At 32.1% G+C, this 22,596-nt stretch overlaps 1 protein-coding gene across 2 annotated transcripts; it reads left to right on the top strand.

The window, feature by feature from the left end:
- Window positions 1-9,215: 9,215 nt before the first annotated feature.
- LOC128180433 (uncharacterized) lies at window positions 9,216-21,649 on the top strand. Of its 2 annotated transcripts, none has more exons than XM_052848559.1 (20): window positions 9,216-9,523; window positions 10,171-10,293; window positions 12,194-12,376; window positions 13,076-13,151; window positions 13,278-13,357; window positions 14,018-14,206; window positions 14,464-14,691; window positions 14,989-15,108; window positions 15,197-15,364; window positions 16,216-16,382; window positions 16,517-16,682; window positions 16,762-16,835; window positions 17,046-17,199; window positions 17,288-17,457; window positions 17,697-17,808; window positions 17,904-18,090; window positions 18,545-18,614; window positions 18,746-18,969; window positions 19,144-19,471; window positions 19,595-21,649. In XM_052848559.1, the coding sequence occupies exons 1-20, from the start codon at window positions 9,298-9,300 to the stop codon at window positions 20,345-20,347; spliced, it is 3,798 nt and encodes a 1,265-aa protein (XP_052704519.1). In that variant the 5' UTR covers window positions 9,216-9,297; the 3' UTR covers window positions 20,348-21,649. The 2 variants fall into 2 exon arrangements, with proteins under 2 accessions (XP_052704519.1, XP_052704509.1); XM_052848549.1 differs by having other exon boundaries at window positions 14,015-14,206.
- Window positions 21,650-22,596: the final 947 nt, after the last annotated feature.

The raw sequence follows: 22,596 nt of genomic DNA, 5'->3' as shown, positions 1-22,596 counted from the left end.
TAAATTCATATCATTCAACATATTTTATTTCAATTCAGTTTAAATGTTAATTACTTGGATATTTCCAAAAACTGTTTCTATAAAACATTAGTATGAAAGCATTTGGGACAAAATATGCTTCTTTATGGAAGAAGTAAATTGTAACAACAGTCATATAAAGCCGCTTTCACAATTGGCGCAAGAGCAGAAGCTACTGAATATAATTATGCGACCGATAAAATTAGATATGAATCGTAAACTGTTGCCGAAATAATTGCATATGAAAAAGTATTCGTACGAATTTCGCACGATGTAAATGAGCGTTGTTCGATGTAAACGCATTAAATCTTGCGATATATCTAGCGTCTGTATGCGACTGTTGTACAGTGAAACCGACTGTTGAAAGATTTTGCGATAGGATCGCGCGAGAGACCAGGTGATCGGACGATTGAACGTTCGCCAATGCGATTGGACGTGCGATTATGCGCTCCATGAAACGAATGCTCATGCGAGTCAGAAATGGAACGCCAAATTAACATATATTCAAATATTTGTACCTATCTTCAAATAATTGTACCTATCTTCAATTCAATTGTACCTATCTTCAATTCAATTGTAGCTATCTTCAATTCAATTGTACCTATCTTCAAGTTGAATTAGAGATAGGTACAATTCAATTATACCTATCTTTAATTCATTTGAAGATAGGTACAATTGATTTGAAGATAGGTACAAATGCAATGAATTGAAGATAGGTACAATTGAATTAAACCTATCTTCAATTACTAAAATATTGGCAATAATGAATACTCCCTGTATAGTACGTCATTTCCGTCAGTTTTAGATACCGTTGTAAAAGATATATAGTACATGTATCTACTACATCTAGTATCCAAATATGGGCCCTAGTATTACTATTAAGGAGGGATGCCACATCCAAATTTTTATTTCATAGATCTTTAAATATTCCTATAAAGTTATGGTTTCAGCACTGAAAGGACAATATCAGGTCTTAATTATTTATGAATTTTTTTTTCATAAAAAATGAAAAAAAAAAATGTTTCATTTGTAAATAAGATGATTTAAAATTAAAAATCTGCTAATATGAAAATCTAATAAATATAGTGTTTTATTTTCATAAATAATTGTATATTTAAAATTAAAATGTCTATCTGGGCCTTCTTTACATATTCTAATGAATATTTATATTAAGTATTTATTAACGGCAAATGTTAAACCATAAAATGCCAAATTTACCAACAACAAAAAAAATTAAAAAAAAATTAATTTCTCTGAAAAATGCATAAAAAAAATCTTATAAAATAATTAAAGAGCTTATACTGGTTTTTCAATGCTGAAACCCTAGTGTAAAAAGGATGTCCTAAAGATCTATAAAAAAAATCAGAGGTGACATTACTGCTTAACACCTTTATATATTTATAAATAATAAAAATAAACTAGACACGATCTCGTTGCGAGCAACGAGGAGGTCTTCCGTCCGATTTTTAGAATATGGAATGACCTTACGCTTGATCTTCGCCAACGGAATGATCCGGAAAATGAGGCGGGATCTATGAGTAATGGGTGAAAGACTATCTATCCCTTTGGTGTCCCTTATTTGAGGGATCAGCTCCTTTTCATTCATTCTAGTCAAAAGGTATTTTTGTGTACCACTAATAAGTGTTTAGAAATTGGTTACCGTTTTTGAGATATCTGGGAAAAATAGTTTTGATATCCGGTCCTAAAACTCCTTTTAGGGTCCAGATAACAAACAATATATGGTTGTACATTGTTAAGCTCAATATTTTGAGCATCTTTTGTTCAATATTGCTTTCCAAAGTTTTCCTCCATTTTGAGATATTGAGCATCAAAGTTGTAGACTTCTGGCCCCTTAAAATCCCTAATTATGTAACATAAGAGTAAATGATTGGCATGTATAGGTAAATAACATTAGAATGAACATAATTGCTTCTATAACGTATCACAAAATCTTTCACAGTAAAAAGTTATCATCAAAAGACTTTAGAGCCCCCTCAGCCCCTTTTTTGAAGGACCAGCCCCTTTTTCATGATTTCAAATGAAAGCTCATGTCAATTCAAACACTTTTTGTTCAAAAAGTAATTACAAATTTTGTACCGTTCTCGAGATTACTTGAGAGGGTCGTTTTAAGGGCCGACCCTGTTACTCCCTTTAAGGACTGCATAACAAATAAATTATGGTTGATTATTGTTAAGCTCAATAATTTGAACATCTTTTGTTCAATATTGCTTATCAAAATGTTTCTTCATTTTGAGGTATTAAGCATCAAAGTTTTGGACTTTTGGCCCCTTAAAATCCTTAATTACGTAACATAGGTGTAAATGATTGCCATGTATAGGTAAATAACATTAGAATGAACATAATTGCTTATATAACGCATCACAAAATATTTCACGGTAAAAGGTTATCATTTAAAGACTTTAGAGCCCTTTCAGACCCTTATTTGAAGGGCCAGCCCCTTTTTCATGATTTCAAATGAAAGCTCTTGTCAATTCAAACACATTTTGTGCAAAAAGTGTTTACAAATTTTGTACCGTTCTCGAGATATCTGGAGAGGGTCGTTTTAGGGGCCGACCCTGTAACTCCTTTTAGGGACCGCATAACAAGGAAATTATGGTTTCAGATTGTTAAGCTCAATATTTTGAGCATCTTTTGCTCAACATTGCTTATCCAAATGTTTCTTAATTTTGAGATATAGAACATCAAAGTTTTGGACTTCTGGCCCCTTAAAATCCCTAATTACGTAACATAGGAGTAAATGATTGCCATGATTAGGTTAATAACCTAAGAATAAACATAATTGCTTCTATAACGCATCACAAAATATTTCACGGTAAAAAGTTATCATTAAAAGATTTTAGAGCCCCCTCAGCCCCTAATTTGAAGGGCTAGCCCCTTTTTCATGATCTGAAATTAAAGCTCTTGATTTAATTAAGTTTTTTTGTTCTACATGTTTTAACAAAATGCTTTGAAGAAAAGAGATATTCAAAGAAAACCAAGAAAAATCATGACGCCTTTTTTATCTTAATTTTCAAGCTCGGGCGAGCTTCGGCGCTCTTTGAGATAAAGATGATTAATGACCATTAGACACTATTTCAGTCTTTCGTCTATCAGCCCTGAAAAGTTCAACATCATATCTTCAATGGTAAAAGAGGAGTTCTCGGTACAAAATACCCCTATAAAAACTGATAAATCCACGAAATCTCGAGACAGGAAGTGACGTCAGCAACAAAAAAAATTTCCAACAAGGTTCAGATCAATACCTATCAGAACTGAAAATTTGACGTAAATCGGTTGAGCCGTTTCCGAGAAATCGCGTGCACAAAATCGGTAAGAAAAAAAAAATAATAATAGGGAAAAAGAAACCTAAGAAAAACAATAAGGTCTTCCGTTGGAAACGGAAGACCTTAAAAAAAGATTTAAGAAAGGTGACTTAGAAATAAAATCGGGATCGGGATGACAAAATAGGCAATATGATTTTGTCAACTTTTCGAAAGATTGAGCCTTAAAACAAACAAAAACTTATTAAAATTGTTACCGCTTTAATAAATAGAGTGATTATCAACTGAATTATACATTCTTTGATAAAATTATGGAAAAAAATAGAGCCAGTTTTTTATTTAGGTATAAAGTGACCCTAACTACGTCACTATCCTAACTACGTCACTTCAAGGGAGCGTTCATTATTTTCAACAATACACAAAACGAATTAAACCTAGGTATAATTGAATTGTACCTATCTTTTAATCCTTTGTAGATATGTCTGAATTGAACCTATCTTCAAATCAATTGTACCTATCTTTAAATGAATTTTACCTATCTTCAAATGAATTAGAGATAGGTATAATTCAATTGAACCTATCTTTAATTGAATTGAAGATAGGTATAATTCATTTGTACCTAGGTATAATTCATTTGTACCTAGGAATAATTCATTTGTATCTAGGTATAATTATTTAGAGATAGGTATAATTATTCACACCTATCTTCAATTCAATTGTACATGTACCTATCTTTAAATAATTGTACCTATCTTTAATTCAATTGTACCTATCTTCAAATGATTTGAAGATAGGTACAATTAATTAAAGATAGGTACAATTATTTGAAGATAGGTACAAATATTTGAATATATGTGAATTTGGCGTTCCATAGTCAGAGGGGGTGTATATACCGCCCAATTCCGACGCCCTTGACTCTTCAGTAGACATAGTTGAAAGCGAGAGAAAATGCCGCCAAAGAAAAAAACAAATATGCAGCAGCATTCATTATTATACCTCAATATGACTTTTCTATTTTATCTGATTGGACGAGAAAGTCACGTGACGGCGGTTTCATAGGAATGAAAAAGCCGATATGAGCATACGATGGAGACAGATATGATAAAATTAAAAATATTTGATAATAAATATCTATGATTTATGAAAGAAAAGTGAGACAGTAACAGAGGAAATCAAATAATCACGACGTTATTGCTATTAATAAGTCAAACAATTATTAGAAATCAACTTATTTTGTGTAATCATGTGTTGTTTGGTATAATAAAACGTTTATTGCATTAATGTTTAGGGAATATGAAGATTTATTCGTCCAGAAAAAAAAATTCCCTCGGGAAGTATAATTTTTCTTGAGGGAATGAATCTTCATATTTTCCTCACCATCTTGTAATAAATGTACAATGTCAATTTTGGTCTGAAACAGTGATTCTTATACTGGGTATATATAATAGTGGCAAAGCATGGCATATTGAGGCTGATAAGTCGCGCTATGATAGTACAACGATGCAAGATTACATGAGACATTTTGAGCAACAGTCTCATGATAGCAAAACTCAAGCATAAACACATCGATTCATCTTACGACCTTTAAAAATCGTTCATCGCTTTTGCGAGTACACAAAACGTTGTAAAACGTTCGTACTAGCACTGCGATAATTTAGATCGCATTCGGTCGCGTCTGAAAAGTGTCCATGTCCACTATTTTGAGGAGACTTGATGCGAGAACTAAAACGCATGCAACAAATGCGAGAGCTAGTGCAACGTGTGCCAGAGCTCGTGCATCGTATGCGAGAGCTCGTGCGAAGCTAAAGCCTCTTTCACAATTGGCGCTAAAGCAGAAGCGACTGAATATTCGTGCGACCGATAAAATTAGATATAAATCGTAAAATGTTGCCGAAATGATCGCATTTGAAAAAAGTATTCGTGCGAAATTCGCACGATCTAAGCGAGCGTTGTTCGATGCAAACGCATTAAATCTTTCAATATATCATGCGTCTATATGCGACTGTTGTACAATAAAAGCGACCGTTGAAAGATAATGCGAAAGGATCACGCGAGAGACCAGGTGATCGGACGATTGAACGTGCGCCAATGCGATGGGACGTAAGATCATGCGTTCCATATATATGAAATTCTTAGTCATTATTAAGGGAATAGCAACGGTCCTGGTTTCTATATATTTTTTCATAGATTATTTACTAAACTCACGTGTTTCTACATAGACAACAACAGACACTACAGACCCCTTTTTCCAACCTTATTAGAAATATAATTTGAAAATTAATAATTTCGTATTTAACATTAATTTTAATGCAATTCAGGGAGTAAACCCTGCTATTAATTTTAAAAGGAGCACCTTTTTTAACGAATGAGGTATGTGAATATCAATTAAATGATACACATACTTGTTAATCGATTTTATACGATATCTTACTGAAAATAAAATATAAAGGGCTAATATATACAAAACTTGTGAATCCCGGTCTGCTCTCTTCTATTTAATAGTTACCATCCTTGATTTTGTTACAGTCCACACACAAAGGAATAGATAATAAAGATCTTAATATAAGGTAACTTATGAAGGCATATCTTTAAAGTATCAAAAATGTTCTAATAATTTGATATTCCTAGTTCGCCTTCACATGTGCTCTAAAAGAGCAAAATAATTTCTCTCTTATAAATAATCAATTAAAATGTGAAACACTGATAATTTTGACTTTGCTATAAAATATTGTCCACTTAACAAAATAGCTATGAATAGTTTCTCTGTGTATAATACTTTATGCATATATATATGTGCATTGTACCATAATATAAAAAACATCAGGTAGGAAAATAAATGAGACCTTGGTCTACTTTGTCTTTTTGTTAAAGAGTATCGGAGTTGTCTATATTGGTTTACCTTTTTTTCATTTTGCTTGTCAATATGTTGAAGATTTTGGGATAGGACTCCAACCCTCTCGACCCCTAGTCGTGTGCCAGATCACAGTCAATTTGGGTAAAAACGTTTTGAAAAATACAAAAGGTCATTCAATCCTTCTCATAGCATAGGCGTCGGAACCGGGGGGGCTAGGGGGGGCTTAGCCCCCCCTCTTTTTTTTGCAAATTTAAACCTTACCATTAGAAACATAGCATAATAGAGGGTTCAGCCCCCCCCCCCCCCCCACTTTTTCTTGCAGGAAAGATTATTGTTTCTAAATTTACCTTGAAAGATTGAAAAGTTGGATTCAAAAGCATACTACCCCCCCCCCCCCCCCCCCCCCCCCCCCCCCACGGATTAGGAATTTCATGATTTTGGGGGAAAAAATGGTTGGGTAAGTAAATTTTTTTTTGACGGTAAGTATAGGTATACTCCCCCCCCCCCCCCCCCCACCGATTAGGATTTCCATGATTTTGGGAATTACTTTTTTTCTCAATATTTCAGAGGATTAGTCTAGCCCCCCCCCCCCCCCCCCCCCCCACTTTCAATTTGCTTCCGACGCCAGTGCATAGTGTTTGTCATACAGGAATTTATAATTCCGCTTTGAGACCCACATAATCTGCGTGTTAACGCAGAACGATATCGCTTTATACTTGGACATGACATATTTTGTTTACCTCGACTATGCTTTTTTTTAAAAAAAGTACTTATTACAGGAGATAACACCCAGTTGAAAAAATAGGGAGGGAAATGCAGGTGTGGACTTTTAATTCTTAGTATCCGGATCACATCGTTGCAAATGCACATAAGTTTGTTATGTACTCATGCAAACATGTAATTTGTTAGTAAAAATGTACATAATATTATATTTTTTAGAAAATATTTCGTTTGTGCAGGGTTAAAAATGATTATGTACAACATTTTATTACATTGAAATAATATCTATCTGAAACTTTTATTATTATGAGTAATAAGTCAGTGTTAATTTTAAACATTAAATAATGCTGGATATGGTTGAATGACCTTCAGTTATCTTTGTGAATCAAATGCATTAATACATGTGTTATCGTTTAAAAATGAGATTTCGTATAAAAGACTAAACATATATCGATTTCAACGTCATATTTACATTTGTTTGTTCAATTGCTAGAGATGTGTCCTGTCTAGATCAAACTTTCTCGCCTTTATCAAAATTAAGTGTCCCAATATGGTTACCAGGCTGAGGGAGAGGTTTTTTGTAAATAATACATAAATACAAATACAAACACAAATACAATCTGCCACTGGGCTGAATGCTAACTGACGTTTTTCCGTTTTTCATACTAATTGTTAGACCATAATTAATCACCTAATTGTCTACGGACTTTTCCGGGTTTTTTTCGATTATTAAAAAGAACACACGGCGGGTGTTACCGGTTGGCAGAGGATGCTCACTCCTCCTAGGCACCTGATCCTACCTCTATCTTTTTGGAGGTTCGTGTTGCTCTGCTTTGAATTTGTATTTCTTTTATGGATTTTTGAGATGGTTGACGGTTTGTTATTGTCCTTTTTTTTTTATTATGTACATTCATATGAATACTGGATTTGTTATCTATTGTGACTACGTTGAAATCAAAAGATTAATCTTAAGTGTTTCATTCGTTATAGGGTCAATGATGTATCCTCAGACAAGCTTATTACACATTAGTACACGAAGCGGTAGACCTTCTTGTGTAAAAAAACCACCAATTTTTGTTGAATTTTATAGGTAATCAAAGTTTGGTATACAACGATAAATGATAGGTAGGTATTTTGTTTAAAAAAATCTATGCATGTACAGCACATCTAAGAAAAAATATGAAATTCTAATTAAAAACTGAATGTTAGTTATTTTTCAATCAGCCTTTATTCACAGCTAAAAGTAATGAAAACAATTGTATAAAAAGAGTGACGATTTTTTCTGCATATAAGTTTATTCTTCCGTATCACAATCGTCAATCAAAGTGGATTTTCATGTGTATGCTGAAGTCCTTTCCACTGGGGAATAAGAAAACATACACAAAGGTGTCCTCAAGGGGTTTATCTGCTTTATTTGTAAGCAAATTGCATAATATCAAAATACTTAGTGCATATAACACTGAGAAGATAATATCATTTGTTCCCTATAAACATTTACTCTTTACACAAATATTTTGGTGTTTCCTTATCCAGCACTCTGTTAAAAAACCCCAGCACATTAAGAATGTAGAAATAAAGTATTGAATCCTGAAATTCTGATCTGAAAGAAACTGTGATGTTTTCGACAAAGCAAAGTTAAGCGATTCTAAAAGTTAATGTACCGTGCTGTTAAAACTGGAATACATTCTTAGTATTTCCGTCCTTCCATTTATCTGTCAGAAATTCTGTCCAAACTTGGTTTTCTACAATTCACTTCACTATGTTTGATTAAACAAAGCTTCGTAATTAAAAGTTTGAATTAATTTCTTTTCCGATCTAGTTATCTTTTTTTATTTCAATCACATGTATTGTTTATTATTCTAGTTTCTATTCAATATTCAAACTATTTTGTCAATTTTATCTTCATATTCTGTTTGTCTCAGTATTTGTCATAATTTTTTCCTTTTGCCTTTTATCTTATTTAAACAGTGGGCCAGTAAGCCAGTAAGCTTAAAAGGATATGTCTTAAGTGCGTAGATATCTGTATAATATTGTGTAATTTCTTATGTTTAGATCAAATAGCAGGGGTCTTGTAACAAACATATTAACTACTGATCGATGGAAATTTTTTTAAACTTCTGACCAATTCTGATCGCCTGCCAAAATCATTTCAAATGGTCAGACAAGAGGAAATAAAACGATCTTATCTGAAAACATTTTACATCTTAGAAAAGAAAAATAAATAAATACATGTAAATATTTCACAAAAAGGGGAAGTATGAAATATTAGATGTGAGTTTGCTTTACGCAATTTACAGTACCCGCCCTTGGGCGGGACCCTTATCATGTTTCATTTTAATCATAGGATTTTTTATCTTAAAGGATTAAAAGTATTCTTTAAGAGAATATGAGAAACATTTTTATAATTTTTTAAGTGGACCAAACATGTCGTATTTTGGGTGGTTGACTTTGTTTGTTCTTTGGTATTATGTAGACCGTGTTTTCAGTTTTCCGGTAAATGATATACAAATGGAATCTAACACTATGTCACACAGTGCTATTACCTTGGAAGCCGTTTATAAAACAACTGCAACGTTTTTGGACAGAATGCAGCTCGTCAATGATACAGAACAATCACCTGAACTTAAAGTAAAGAACTATTTTGGAACAGGTACTAAGAAAATATTATGATTTTATAAAATTGGCTTACATTAAAATACTATTACAAATAATATATTATGTTACCAAAACTTGAAATGATAAAATGTAGTGTCCTTTTATTTACTTCGCCGATTTTTGATTTTGAAGTTAAAACTAATTAGATTGAAATGTTTTATGCTTTTATTTAATATTGAAGTAGGAGCATAATGCTATTGCACTGTCTGTTCTTGTAGATTTTGGTACTTTATATATACTTTATAATCTTGGTTATCACCTAAACTCGTGAAGTGTTTCATGCAAATTTAACTAATTTTTAATTTAAAGGCTATTTGATATTGAAAACTAAATAACCTTTGATATAGCGTTTAATATTTGTGAATGTAATCTGCCATTAGCGCGCGTTAACAATTTAACATTTTCAACTTCTATGAATCTGCTTTGATTATCATAGACTTATTTGGCATTTATTATCTGTAAAAAGAGTGTGTTTTTAATTATGAAACTCTTTTGATCAAGAACATAAGCCTATGTAGACAAAGTATCAACAGTATCAAATTAAAACGAGTTTTAATGACGTTTGAATGCTTTTTTCTTCATCACAAATTAAAGTCAGAATCAAATGCAATTCTAACAAAATCTATGAAATATATATTTTAGATCCGGAATCCCAACAACAATTTACAAATATAATTCAAGAACTAAGTGGATACGAAGGCAATGTTCGAAGAGACCATGGATTTGAATCCTTTTATCACGTCAGTGGAGAGCAAATACAAATGGGTAAACCAATTATGACGAAAACAAGTAATAGGAAAGGAAAATCAATTTATCTATTGACATCATGGAAATTCGCCTTCTTTTTTTATTTTTAATATTGCTGTATTTGTTGTTCCCGTACTGATGTTTTTCCTTATAGTCACAAATTTGATAAGTATAGAAGAGGCAAAAATGGTTTAGGGTTGACTGCTTGATTGTTATTACGGGCGGCCGAAAGGCGGTCTGTTATTAACGTCTTCCTTGGAAGACGGTATTAAGAGTTGAAATTATTTACAGTCTCCGGGTTGTGCACTTCCTTTCCTTTGTGATTGGGTGAAAATACATGATGTGAAAATTTACATTTATATCATTGGTTGAAATACTGTTCGGCGCAAGGGAGATAATTTTCTAATGATCTTTTTCACGTACGACTTAACAAATTTCGTGGATTTCAAATCTTAAAAAGTGAGAAAACGAAAAAGCAATACAAATTGCTATGAATGAAATTCAGCCTTTGGTTTTCAGGTCCAACTAGTTGAAAGTAACATTCTATAATATCTATTGAAATTTTTTTGTTTTTCTTTTAGAATTGTTTATTCAAATATTTATACAAAAATGTAAAAAAAAATTGATGCGGTATGTCTAATATCGGTAAAGTTATTTGCACCTTAGATAAATAAATGCAGTGGTATAATTTTGATTTTATCAAAAAAATACGAGTCTACGACCCTACCTAAGATTTCTTTCACCCTATAGTCGATCTCAACTTACAAGCTCGGGTACGCAGTTCTCAATTTTAGACACGCAGGCTTAAACGACACATGACACAAAAATGTTTGGATAAATCCACTCGCCATGCTATGTAGAGGAAGGTGACATTTATATAAAAAAGAGTTAAACTGTCTTTGATAACTAAATGCTGTTTAGGGTTTCTTCTAAAGACGGTAAGCTTTTTAAAGAAGCTAAACTTGTTTGATATACATTTAAATAGTGTTACTGCGTTTCTGCAGTATAGTTTTTTTTTAATAGAATTAATATTTTGCTTCTTTATATGAATTGAAAGTAAATTTGCATGTAGAAATATGTTTTATGCCTTTTAAGAAAAATCACATATTTTTTGTTTTACTCGTAAATGAAAAATAGGTCATACTTAGTAGACTGTCGTGTTTGGCGCGTTTTTATCGAGACTATAATCTATTCGGAAAATTTCGGAATTCTTCATTCTTTTCAAAACAACGCATCGGGATCGGTGTGCGGGACATACTATAGACCTGAAATACTAAGACCTGAATGTCATTAAATTTTATATAAATGATATATTTGAATTTCTATGTGCCGTGTCAAATAAAATGACTTTGTGTGTGTATTTATCATTTTTCCATGTAAAATGTGGTAGAAATTATCATGAAATGACATACATATCAATTATTTACGCAAAGTTATGACAGAAATGAAAATTTGAATTGACTGGAAAATTTGAACTAATACATTACTATTTTATCATGTGGTCCCTTAAAATCATATCAACTAATGCATTAAGTTTTCATTCAATACAATGCAACAAAAAATGGTTTGAAATACATAATCTCCAAGAGAAAAATGATGAGTTGAACTTTGTATTAGAGTAATGCACAAATCAATGTGTTCTCCATTACTTCATACTATGGCACTGACCATACAATTACCGTTAGAAATGCTTACAGTAATGAATGAACTCGATTCTTTATGATGATAGTAAAATGTTAAACTTCAAAACAAGTTGCTGAAAGTATGTTAGAATTTACCATAAAAAATAGTGCAACCAACTTTTATTTTCTTCTTTGTGGTGTGTTTTATGAAAACAACCAATGATTCATACACCAATTATATTTTTTGCGGCCCATTTGACACTTGCGTCAATATGATTTCTTGTCTAACTTTCCAGCTCACTTCTTTATTAGGAGTTTAAGAAGTAAGGTAAAGGATCTCTCGAGCAACACAGCGATAGTAAAATCCAATATAACGTTAATTCGAGAACAAGTTGCAACAATCATGTATGTTATACAGGAATTCTACAGCAATACCAACTGGATCGAACTCCATGGCTCGACTATCTACGAAGATTTTGGTGAATTTGTTTTCTTAAATTATGTTGTCACCATCTAAAATCATATTAAGATAAAATGTAGATATGCATATATAGAATAAGCGATTTCTTTTAAAATATGTCGAAAACGAAAATAATTTAAAATGACTTTAATGAGAAATATTAAATCTTTAAGGGGACTTAGACACAATTTGAGCTCAAAGCGTTCAAATTTCATTTTTCCTTTCTTAAAGTCTAGAATGGTAAATATGAGTATTGTTGGTGCTTCCTCAAATTCGAGTTCCAAGCTAGATATACAGTTTGAAACTCTTTGTTTTTTTTAAACAAAGTTCAGGTCTTGTTATCGTTTACATATTTGTTGTATTGGCATATATTTCAATTAGTTGGTGCTTTCTTTTGTTGATAATATTATTTATGAACACATTTGATCAGTTTTTCTTGTTTACCAAGAGCCATTTTGTCAAGGAAATGGTAATTTTCTTACGTTGCAACATTTTAAACAAATGTAAGACTCAAACTTTGTTTACAAAATAATAAATACTTACCTCTTTATCTCGCTTTTAACTTCTAACATTTAAATGTTGGTCAATCATTCACAATGCTGAAGTAAACAATTTTAGACATAAGAAAAACAATAAAATTTCGATCTCAAATCGTGTCTTAGTCCCTTTGATAACACACTAAGGTTTTTTTAAATGTGTCAAAAAAATTTGTTCACAGGACAAGATGGCATAACATTGGTTGGAATTGCAGATTTCAAGGACAAAACTTGTATTAACTGTAAATATGTGAATGGGTAAGAAATGGCGTCATTTATTAATTACAAGTTAAATAGATAATAAGTATATATGACCCATTACACAGAGATTTGTTTATTTATTTAAACATATTCCATTGCTGTGCATTTTGTTATCTTTAACAGAATAGAACATTGCGAAAACAATACTATTGGTACAAAATTGACCAGTGGCTATAGATCGGGACAAAATGTGGGAAAACCAAGTGAGTTGAATTACCTATCATTATCTAATTCTTTTCGTTCAGGTGGTATGGGACATCTGTCGATATTAATATGGGTTAAAGTACATTATGACTGAAATACTTTTACCGGTTTATAATTTTTAATTTTTACGATATTTTACCAGATAGCTTTTAAAACTACTTGGAGAAAAAAAAATTGTAAACCCCCAGCAGGATTCGAACTCATGACTTACAGATTCCTAGTAAACCCTATAAACCACTGCGCTACACTGATATCTGACAAATTTGAGAAAGAAACTAGTTATATAATTACACTCGATTTTATTGTTTGTTTCGATAAACAATACGTCACAACATGGAAGTGTGCCAGACCACCTTATTCTTCATACTCTTTCGCCTTTGAAATAACCTTTGGGTAACATGTTTTTTGGTTTACAAATATAGTATAACGATTTACAGGGGCACGTATGAATATCTTATATGCGTAAGGAGAAAAATAGTTTGGTATATTATACTTATCTAGAAGGAAAAAACTCATACTCGTTTTGGGTATAATTATAGATCGCTTAGCGTCTTTTCCTTTTAAATCTGATTTTATTTATACACATTGCTGGTGAAAATTTAATGTTTTATTATGAAAAATAGTTTAACATACATTCTTGAAAATTTTTATCACAGAAGGTGGTCCCAATGATATTATAAGTGGTAAATGCAGTCACGGAACACCAGATGATACCAGTAGGAATATTATAGCTACCGGTGGTATTTATAAAGGAAGATCCAACCGAAAAGAGGCTCCTCACAGCTATCTCCACAGTGCAGCAGCGAAAGCAGCGGTTAAGGCAACGGAATACTATCTAATTGATCAAAGTAAAATAAAACACTCGAATAAATTTCATAACTTTTTTGTACTATCAATAATTATCATTATCATCATGATCTATGATTATTTTCGAACCATGCCATAAACATTAATTGCTCTCCAAGCTTATTTTTCTGTTTGAGAGTAGTTCATTAAAAATAATCTGCTATTCAATAAAATGAAATAACTGCACTGCAAAATTACATTAAAATCATTGTAATCTTATTCTTGTTAATTGAGATTTTTTTATATTAAAAAAAATTAGATCGAGGACTTCTTGAGCTTATCGGTCCAGAAGTTTTCCGAGATATTTTTGGCATTCGTTCAAGAGAGGAAATAGTGAAAACGTCACTTACTTTCGTCATTGATGTCACTGGCTCCATGGGCGACGACATTGAAAATGTACGAATTGCCACTAAGAAAATAGTAAATGAGGCCAAAGACTCGCAATTTGTACCAGAAAAATACATTTTGGTTACATTCTCAGACCCAGGTATGTAATTATATATATTTTTTATCTATTTTTAAAATGATTCATATAGAGTTTATATGTTATTTATTATATATTGTGTTGTTTGTTTTAAATCCTTCCATGATCAGAGGAAAAAAGTAAGTTCATTATTTACCGAAGAAGAAAAGAAAAACAAAATCAAATCAAAACAAATAAATCCAAACTATGTATCCTCAAACCTTCATTAAAGCATAACATGTGTGTATGATTACATAAGAAACTAAAGAGCCTTTTATTACGATTTAAAATAGATTAAAATGTTATTTGTATGTTTGACAGCTAGTTTGACAATGGGGAGAAACACGACTGATTTCAAAACCATGTTAACATGGCTTGATGATATTAGGGTGGATGGAGGGGGTGATTGTCCGGAATATGCCATGTCGGGAATATTAAAAGGTAATGGTATATAACTAGTTTGAATTAAAATTTGCAGCAATAGTATTGATGGGTTATATGATAAGGCTTAGTACCGTCTTAATTTCAGGCATAGAAATGTCCAACAACAATTCAAAAATTTACTTCATTACTGATGCAGACGCAAAGGACGCTCATCTAGAAAATGAGGTAACAAACGGACTAAAGGCAAAAAATCTGGAACTCATTATGATACTTACTGGTAAATGTCCTGGAAGAAGAAAAAGAGACGGTACTGGTAAGAATATTTTTCTGACCCTTTGGTAGTTCATTGTTGTATTCCTGTATATTTGGCCTTAAAACTTTTACGAACGATTATCTGAATGATTTGGCTTTGCAAATGCCAGTGATCTGTTGTTGAAAGAGATGTAGAAAATTAAAATTAACAGTTTTAATTGTCAATTCGGGATTAATGAGAGATTGCAAAGATGCCTATATTTACAACAAAATTGATGGAAACAAGAAATATTTTTGGCAAAAAAAATCTTAACAAATAATGTTGACTCAAAACACAAAGTCGTTATGATCAAAATTCCTCTCCAAGTTAGAAAAAATATCTGCACAAAACATACAAAATTTTCAAAACTTGTCAAAACTTTAAATTATTATGAGCTCGAACACTCTTTTGAGACCGCCTTACTGTTTCATAAGGATAATGTTAATAAACATAGATACTGTGGTTTCATCAATATTCAAGGTTTTCAATTTTAGTGGATAAAGTGAAAATCACAGTTTCAAGGATACGTAAATTCGTGGCCAATGACCCTATCGATACAAAATATTAGTAGAAACTGCAGTTCAATGAATATTTAATTTAAAGGATAAACTTACGAAATCAACGAACATTGATGAAATTACAGTATAAATTGTTTTACTTTTTTGGATAATCTTAGTTCGAATTTCACATTGTGTGTGCTGAATTTTAACAATTTCTAATTTGATTTGTAATCGTCTCTTCTCCTTTAATGAATCTTAAACTACTTCTTGTTGCTTTATAATTAAAAATTGAAAAAACTAATTTACCAGAATATCCTCTTTTTGCTTTAAATTCACAAGAATTGCATTCGCAACGCATGTTTTTCATTAAAGGAAAAAATTATGGTTCTACAATTTTTCAACATGAAGTTGGTCTATTGTTTCATCGAGTGAAAAGATCAAGTATAAATGTGTTTGAGTCAATCGCAGCAGAAACAGGCGGGAAAGTCTATGTTACCAGCACTTCAGAAGTTGAGGCAATAGTGGAAAAAGAGATTAAGGTACGTGTAAAAGATTGGGGTCATATGGAGATAGAAATGAAGATAAAGTAATGGTTAACTGAATTTTTGGTGTGTTTAGGTAAAGAGAATTGCAAAGATGCGTAATTTTAATTTAAAAGACCTATTTTGTCTAGGAAACATTTCCTTCTTCCAACGTTTTTGTTACACTGTTTGTGATGCCTAGGAACTCCACCCACAATTCAACAATTTCTATTCCGGTAGACGATTATATCAATACGCTCAAGATCATGGTTGAACCCGTATCGTCGTTGGACAAGTTTGTTTTCTATTATCCAAACGGTATAGAAAAAATTCTGATATATTGACATATCGAATTTCAATTAGCATCCCTCTTCTTAACTGAACAGTATGATTTTAGGCACAGTAGTTTCCTTTTCATCACCAAATGAAGAAAGAGAACTTTTGGGAAATATTCTAAGAATATCGGTTAGGGTGAGCTGCTTTTAATCATCATTTTCAAATTATTTTAATATCGATAAAAAGACTTAATCGAAGACAAATTCGAATTTTTTAAATTTTGTGACACAAAACCAATTTATGCGGATTTTTAAAGTCCTTTTCATAATTTGGGTATGAATTGTTTGAAAGGCAGAAAGTCATGGAACTTTTTCATACGGTAATAATAAATGTCGACTTTGACAGAACCCAGAACCGGGGCAGTGGACTCTTCGGAAAATGGAAACGAGCGCATGGAATATAAACGTCACAGCTCATAGTGCATTGGATTTCTCAACAAGTGTTTTAGAAACTAGCTCCGTAGGCAATTCCTATCAGCTATCAGGAAACCCGATTAAGGGTGATTTTTTAATTAATGTCTCTAAAGAATCGATGGTTTTGTTTAAATTTTTATTCCAATTTAACTTATTTTCGATTTCTTTCTGCAGGTAATAATTACTCTGTTGTTGTTGATATCCAAAATTTGAATCCAAATTCCACATGTTTAAGCGTAGTTCTCATGGATGACAGCGGAAATGAAATAACTGAAATTTTTGTCACCAGAGTGCAATTAATGGGAATTGCTCGATATATCGGAGATTTCGTTCCATATAATAAGGTACATTCTTATTAAGACCAACTTTAGGCAAAATATGTAGCAATTTGTTTTTATTTAAAGTGGTGATTGTTTGTATCAAACATTTCAAATTGCTTTAAATGTAATGTTGTATATTACGGAGTTTTGTAAACGTCATATTGCTTTCCAATTATAATTATCCTCTTTTTTTAAATTGTGTATATTATTTTCATATTTAATGAAAATCTCCTATTAATAATTCATTCAAATTGGATTGATAGTCAAGTTATGTGCAAATACGAGGAGAAGATGATCAAGGAAACCCATTCTTACGGACAAGATCTTTATCCATTATTCCCGTATCAGTTCAACTTCGAATATCTCCTCATCTTGGTAAGTCCAAGTTCGTAAAGATGTATCCAGTTTGTGTTTGTTAACATGTCAATATCCTATACTGAAAGTACCAAATTATTGTTTACATTTTTAAGGAGACTTGCGACTTAATGAGACAAGTAACATATCTTTCTCCTTAACAAACACTGGAGAAAGCCTAATTGTGTTTGTCATCACGATTTCGGATGGCAATACTGACCTCAAAATACAGCAAGATAGTTTATATGGCGGCGATGTTTATAGTGATGTAGTAGAAGTAATCCCAAACTCTTTACAAACTATGTAAGTGATTTTTTCTTCTTTTATCATAATTATGCATATTTTTTTTATATCATTGAATAACCAAATTTGTGATTGAGGAGGGGGGGGGGGGGGGTCATTGATTTTTCTTAAATATTTCTGGGCCTTTCGTATCACATTGCGTATCAAAATGTGATGTGTTGCTTTTCAAGTTTACACGCATTTAGTTTGGTAACAGTGGAACAAATGTCTGAACAGGTTCGGTTGACTATCAAACGAAAATGCCTGGCGTTTACTTTTGCCTTGGTTAAAACTATTTATGAATATTTGCGCCCATTTTATCACCACTTTGCACAAAATATTGGGAATAAAGGGGGATTTCAGCTTTGTTATTTATTTAAAGGCTTTATGTGGAAGTGTTTCATACATAGTTTTTTATTTTTAATGAATGTTTATATGTATTTTTGAATTTCTTTTTTCACCTTTTCTGTTGCAGAACTTTACATTTTTCGGTAACTCTAGAAAACTATACTGGTATCATTCAAGCAGAGAAAAGGCGATATTCTGTGAGTTTATATTACCAACAGAGTACCAGCTCTTCCAACCTTACTATTACATCTGGTCACTGCATACTAATCAATTAAATTCATTTTACTCTGGCATTTGTCATATAACCATTAAATATTTCATACTAAAGGTTATGGACACAAGAACTGCAGATTGCACAGTGACTGAACACCCACAAATGTGTCCTACAGAGTCGCGAAATACAGAAAACTGTACCTCCTATAACTGGACGGGCTCAGTCGAAGTTTCTTCAGCAACCATCAGGGATTCGCTCATCAGAGTATCTACCGACGAAGTTATTCTAGATCACATTAATTTAACGGAGTCAAACTTCTCTGTACCGATATTAATAAGGTAAAACGCATGTTGTTTGCAAAAAAATGCAGAACTTGAAATTAAAAACTGCATTTTTATCATACGATGTCAATGATTTCTATTTTATTGAATAATTGTTTTTGTGAATTTCATTACTTTGATTGGCTGATTTATGCATTTGATCTAATGATTTTTTTCTAACTTTTTTTTCAGAGGGCATTGTTGTATTCAAAATGTTATGATAACCATTATAGACAAGGACGGGTTTTTCGATCAATGCAATTTGGTTGTCTCTGAGCACCCTCTAACTGTTGTCCAATATCCAACGACTACAGAAAGGCAAACAACATTTGAAGAAACCACATTCGCTGAAGAAACAACTACTGTTATAGAGACCACAGCAGCTGAAGAAACAACAACTGTTATAGAGACCACAGCAGCTGAAGAAACAACACCTGTTGCAGAAACCACAACATTGGAACAAGTAACAGTCTATGTAACGTCGATAGAAAAACGCACATTAACAGGACTTGATAAAGAGGTTAGACTCTTTTTGAAATATTTTTTTCACATTTTTATGAGAACAAACTTATATTATTCAGTAATTCTCCAAAATTTGTCTCTACTGCATTTTTTGGTAATTTATGTCCTTGTTTTATTGTAGGCGATTACCGACGAAGGGAATTCAAAAGTAATAGGAATGTCGGTAGGCTTTAGTGTCCTCGGATTGACTCTTGTAGCACTAATCATATTTGCAGTCTATACTATGAAATCACGATCCAACAACATAATACCTGTTGTATTATCAAACTATCGCACTCTTAAAAGGGAAGATGACATAAATATAGGGGTCAACGAAATCCTGTCTAAATATCACGACATACATAACGGAGAACAAGTCACACAAGAATTTGAAGTCGCAGATTGTCAAGGAAGTGAAACAAAAGAGAAAATTGATGTGGTCAATACCATTACCACTGATTGCACAAAAGAAGAATCGAAAACGAATGATAACCAAGCCCGTGCTGCAGATTCTTCAGATCATAAAGCAGAAAAGGACACTGGCAGGGACGACGAAAAGTTGACATCAAACAAGTCGCTCAACGAAACAATCATTGAAGCAAAATCAGTGTCGGAATCCTTGGCACAGGAACACACAGGCATCCCCAAACAGGACGCCATTCAGGGGTCAGTCAGCAGCATTGGTCAAAAGGAAAGCTCTAACACTAATCTGAATGTTTGTTCGGATTTCCCAATTCTAAATTCAGGTGAAGAACACGATATGAAAAATCAGAAATCTCCACCTGAGAATGGCAGCTCATCAAACAATATAAGTGTCCGAACTTCTCAAGTTCTTCAAAACAAAGAGGGGACTGAGGTTATATCCGAAGAACGCAGCAGAGAAGAAACTGATTAAGTCTTATCAGATATTGAAAATCATCCCCTTGTTGAAGCAAATAGATAGATTATTGAAACATTTTTTGCAATATTTAAACCAACGAAGGGGAAAACACCAATAAAATGTTAATACGATACAAGCAAATGCGAGAAACAGTGTCACCATCAGATAACAGTTGTGGTTCTTGCACAGTGTTAATTGTGAATGAAAGTGATAAACAATTAAAAATGTTTCATTATTACATTGAACATGTTGTGCAATAAAATGTCGTTTTGTATTATAGACAACAGGCCTCGGGATCATGAAGCAATTTAGACTTGAGTCAAAATTTCAAGCAGTTGTAAAAATGATTATATCTATCATAAAATGACAATTTTGATTTGTAATAAACAACGTTATATCAAGACACTTTTAACAGCATTTCAGATTTGTCATTGTTTTCAATCAAGAGCCACTAAGTTAGTATACAATTTTTGACTGAAGTCTATGATCGATTCATGATCATGGGGCCAAATAAATGCAGTCAATATGCACACACGGTTAAACTATAAAGGCATTTTTTTTAAATGTACATCTTATTTGCTTTAAATAATTAGATAGTTTTTATATTTTTAAATTCATAACACAACTTTAAAGAGCTTATTAACCGCTTGATATATAATTGGAAATGAAGTAGTAACCAAGAATGTTGTGTTTATTAAACTAACAAACGGCTTCCTTCCTCTAAAAATATCTTCATTAACCTCGATTGGGAATCAACATAAAATTTTCGAAGTGAAAAATGCACTAATAAATAAAGAGAAAAACATGCTAATAAAGTGAAGATTTTATTTACTATATTCTGTTCTAATAAAATATTCATATAAAATTTTTGTTTATCGAAATGAAATACTGGTATATGTAGCTATTTATCTTGGATTATGGGATTTTAATTTACTTTTCAAGGAAATTTAATGTTGTCCTGGCAACGGCCACACTTTAGTTTGCATAGCCATGACGTCACATGTTTCCCCCACCTTTTTTCGATACCATTTATATTTCAAAATATACATGTATATTTGTATTCAGATATTAGAGTTTAGTTGTTGTTTTCTTGAATTATTTTCTGATACTTTGTAGCAGTTGACCTTTGGTGCCTTTATTACATACATGTACATCTTCTAACTAGCCAGTAACATGGTATATTTCAGGCCTAATAGTGGTGGTCATCCATAGTCATTGGACATTAAATAACCCTACCAAAATTTTTGAGTACTAACTAATTGTAATTTTTAAAGTAAATTCAAATAACTTGTCGTTATACTGTAATGACATGTTTCAAATCAACACATTTGTTAATTGGTGACAGGCTTGGGGCGAATTACATTGTAAAGTAATGCATTACATTACCATTACTTCATGAATTTGGGCATTAAATTACCATTACCATTACTTGATTTTCTTGAAGTAATGCATTACATTACCATTACATGAGTAAAGTAATGCATTACCATTACCATTACTTTTTTTTTTAAAGTAAGGCTAATAAAGAGTTTTTGCAAATGTTTCAAATATTCAACACTCTTTAACATATCTGCAGCTTCATGCTCAGTATCAGGTTCAAATTCAATGAATAAACAAGAGTTATTCTTTATTTGCTCAATATATAATCATATTGTGGCAATATGACATTTGGCATGATACAATATCAGATATGAAATAGAGACACAGGATAACATGCGTAACAAAAAACTATTTATGAAACTAGAGCAAAGCTCGTTGCAAAGCAACGAGTGGGTCTTCCGTTAATACCGGAAGTAAAGCTGGAAACTCCTGTAAGAAGCAGAGCTCTTAAACCAATAACAAGAGTAACTAAAATAAAAAGATGAAAAAAAATCGAATTATTCCTGGTACGACTTAACAAAATCCGAATGATTTTAAGTACGAATTAACAAAAACCTTTTTGATTTTAAGAACGACTTAACAAAAAAAAATCCGAATGTGTTTAAGTACGACTTAACAATTATTTTGGTACGAGTTAACTTTACTATTTACGTTATGCTATTTTTTAAACCAAGGACGCGGAATCGAAATTTCCGGAAAAAACAATTTTTAAACCCCGATATCTCTGTAATGCATCGTCCGATTTTCAAACGGCTTTCAGTGTTAGATTCAGTTAACTAAGCTCTACAAAACACATATTCATTTTTGATTTGATCAGAAAATTCATTTTTTCGAAAAATTTGTTTCACTTCCAGTTTCGACGGGAAGTGAAAGATTTTCATTTC

This window comes from Crassostrea angulata, chromosome 1 (genome assembly GCF_025612915.1).
Source record: "Crassostrea angulata isolate pt1a10 chromosome 1, ASM2561291v2, whole genome shotgun sequence".
Classification (NCBI taxonomy): Eukaryota; Metazoa; Mollusca; class Bivalvia; order Ostreida; family Ostreidae; genus Magallana; species Magallana angulata.
The sequence above is the reverse complement of the archived record's forward strand: the minus strand, read 5'-3'. Positions and strand labels throughout refer to the sequence as shown.

Coding starts and splice junctions, on each gene's coding strand:
- LOC128180433 (XM_052848549.1), top strand. CDS start 9,298: ATGTCGTATTTTGGGTGGTTGACTTTGTTTGTTCTTTGGTATTATGTA. Junction 16,383..16,516: donor TAGTGGAAAAAGAGATTAAG/GTACGTGTAAAA, acceptor TATTTTGTCTAG/GAAACATTTCCTTCTTCCAA. Junction 17,200..17,287: donor ATCAGGAAACCCGATTAAGG/GTGATTTTTTAA, acceptor TTCTTTCTGCAG/GTAATAATTACTCTGTTGTT.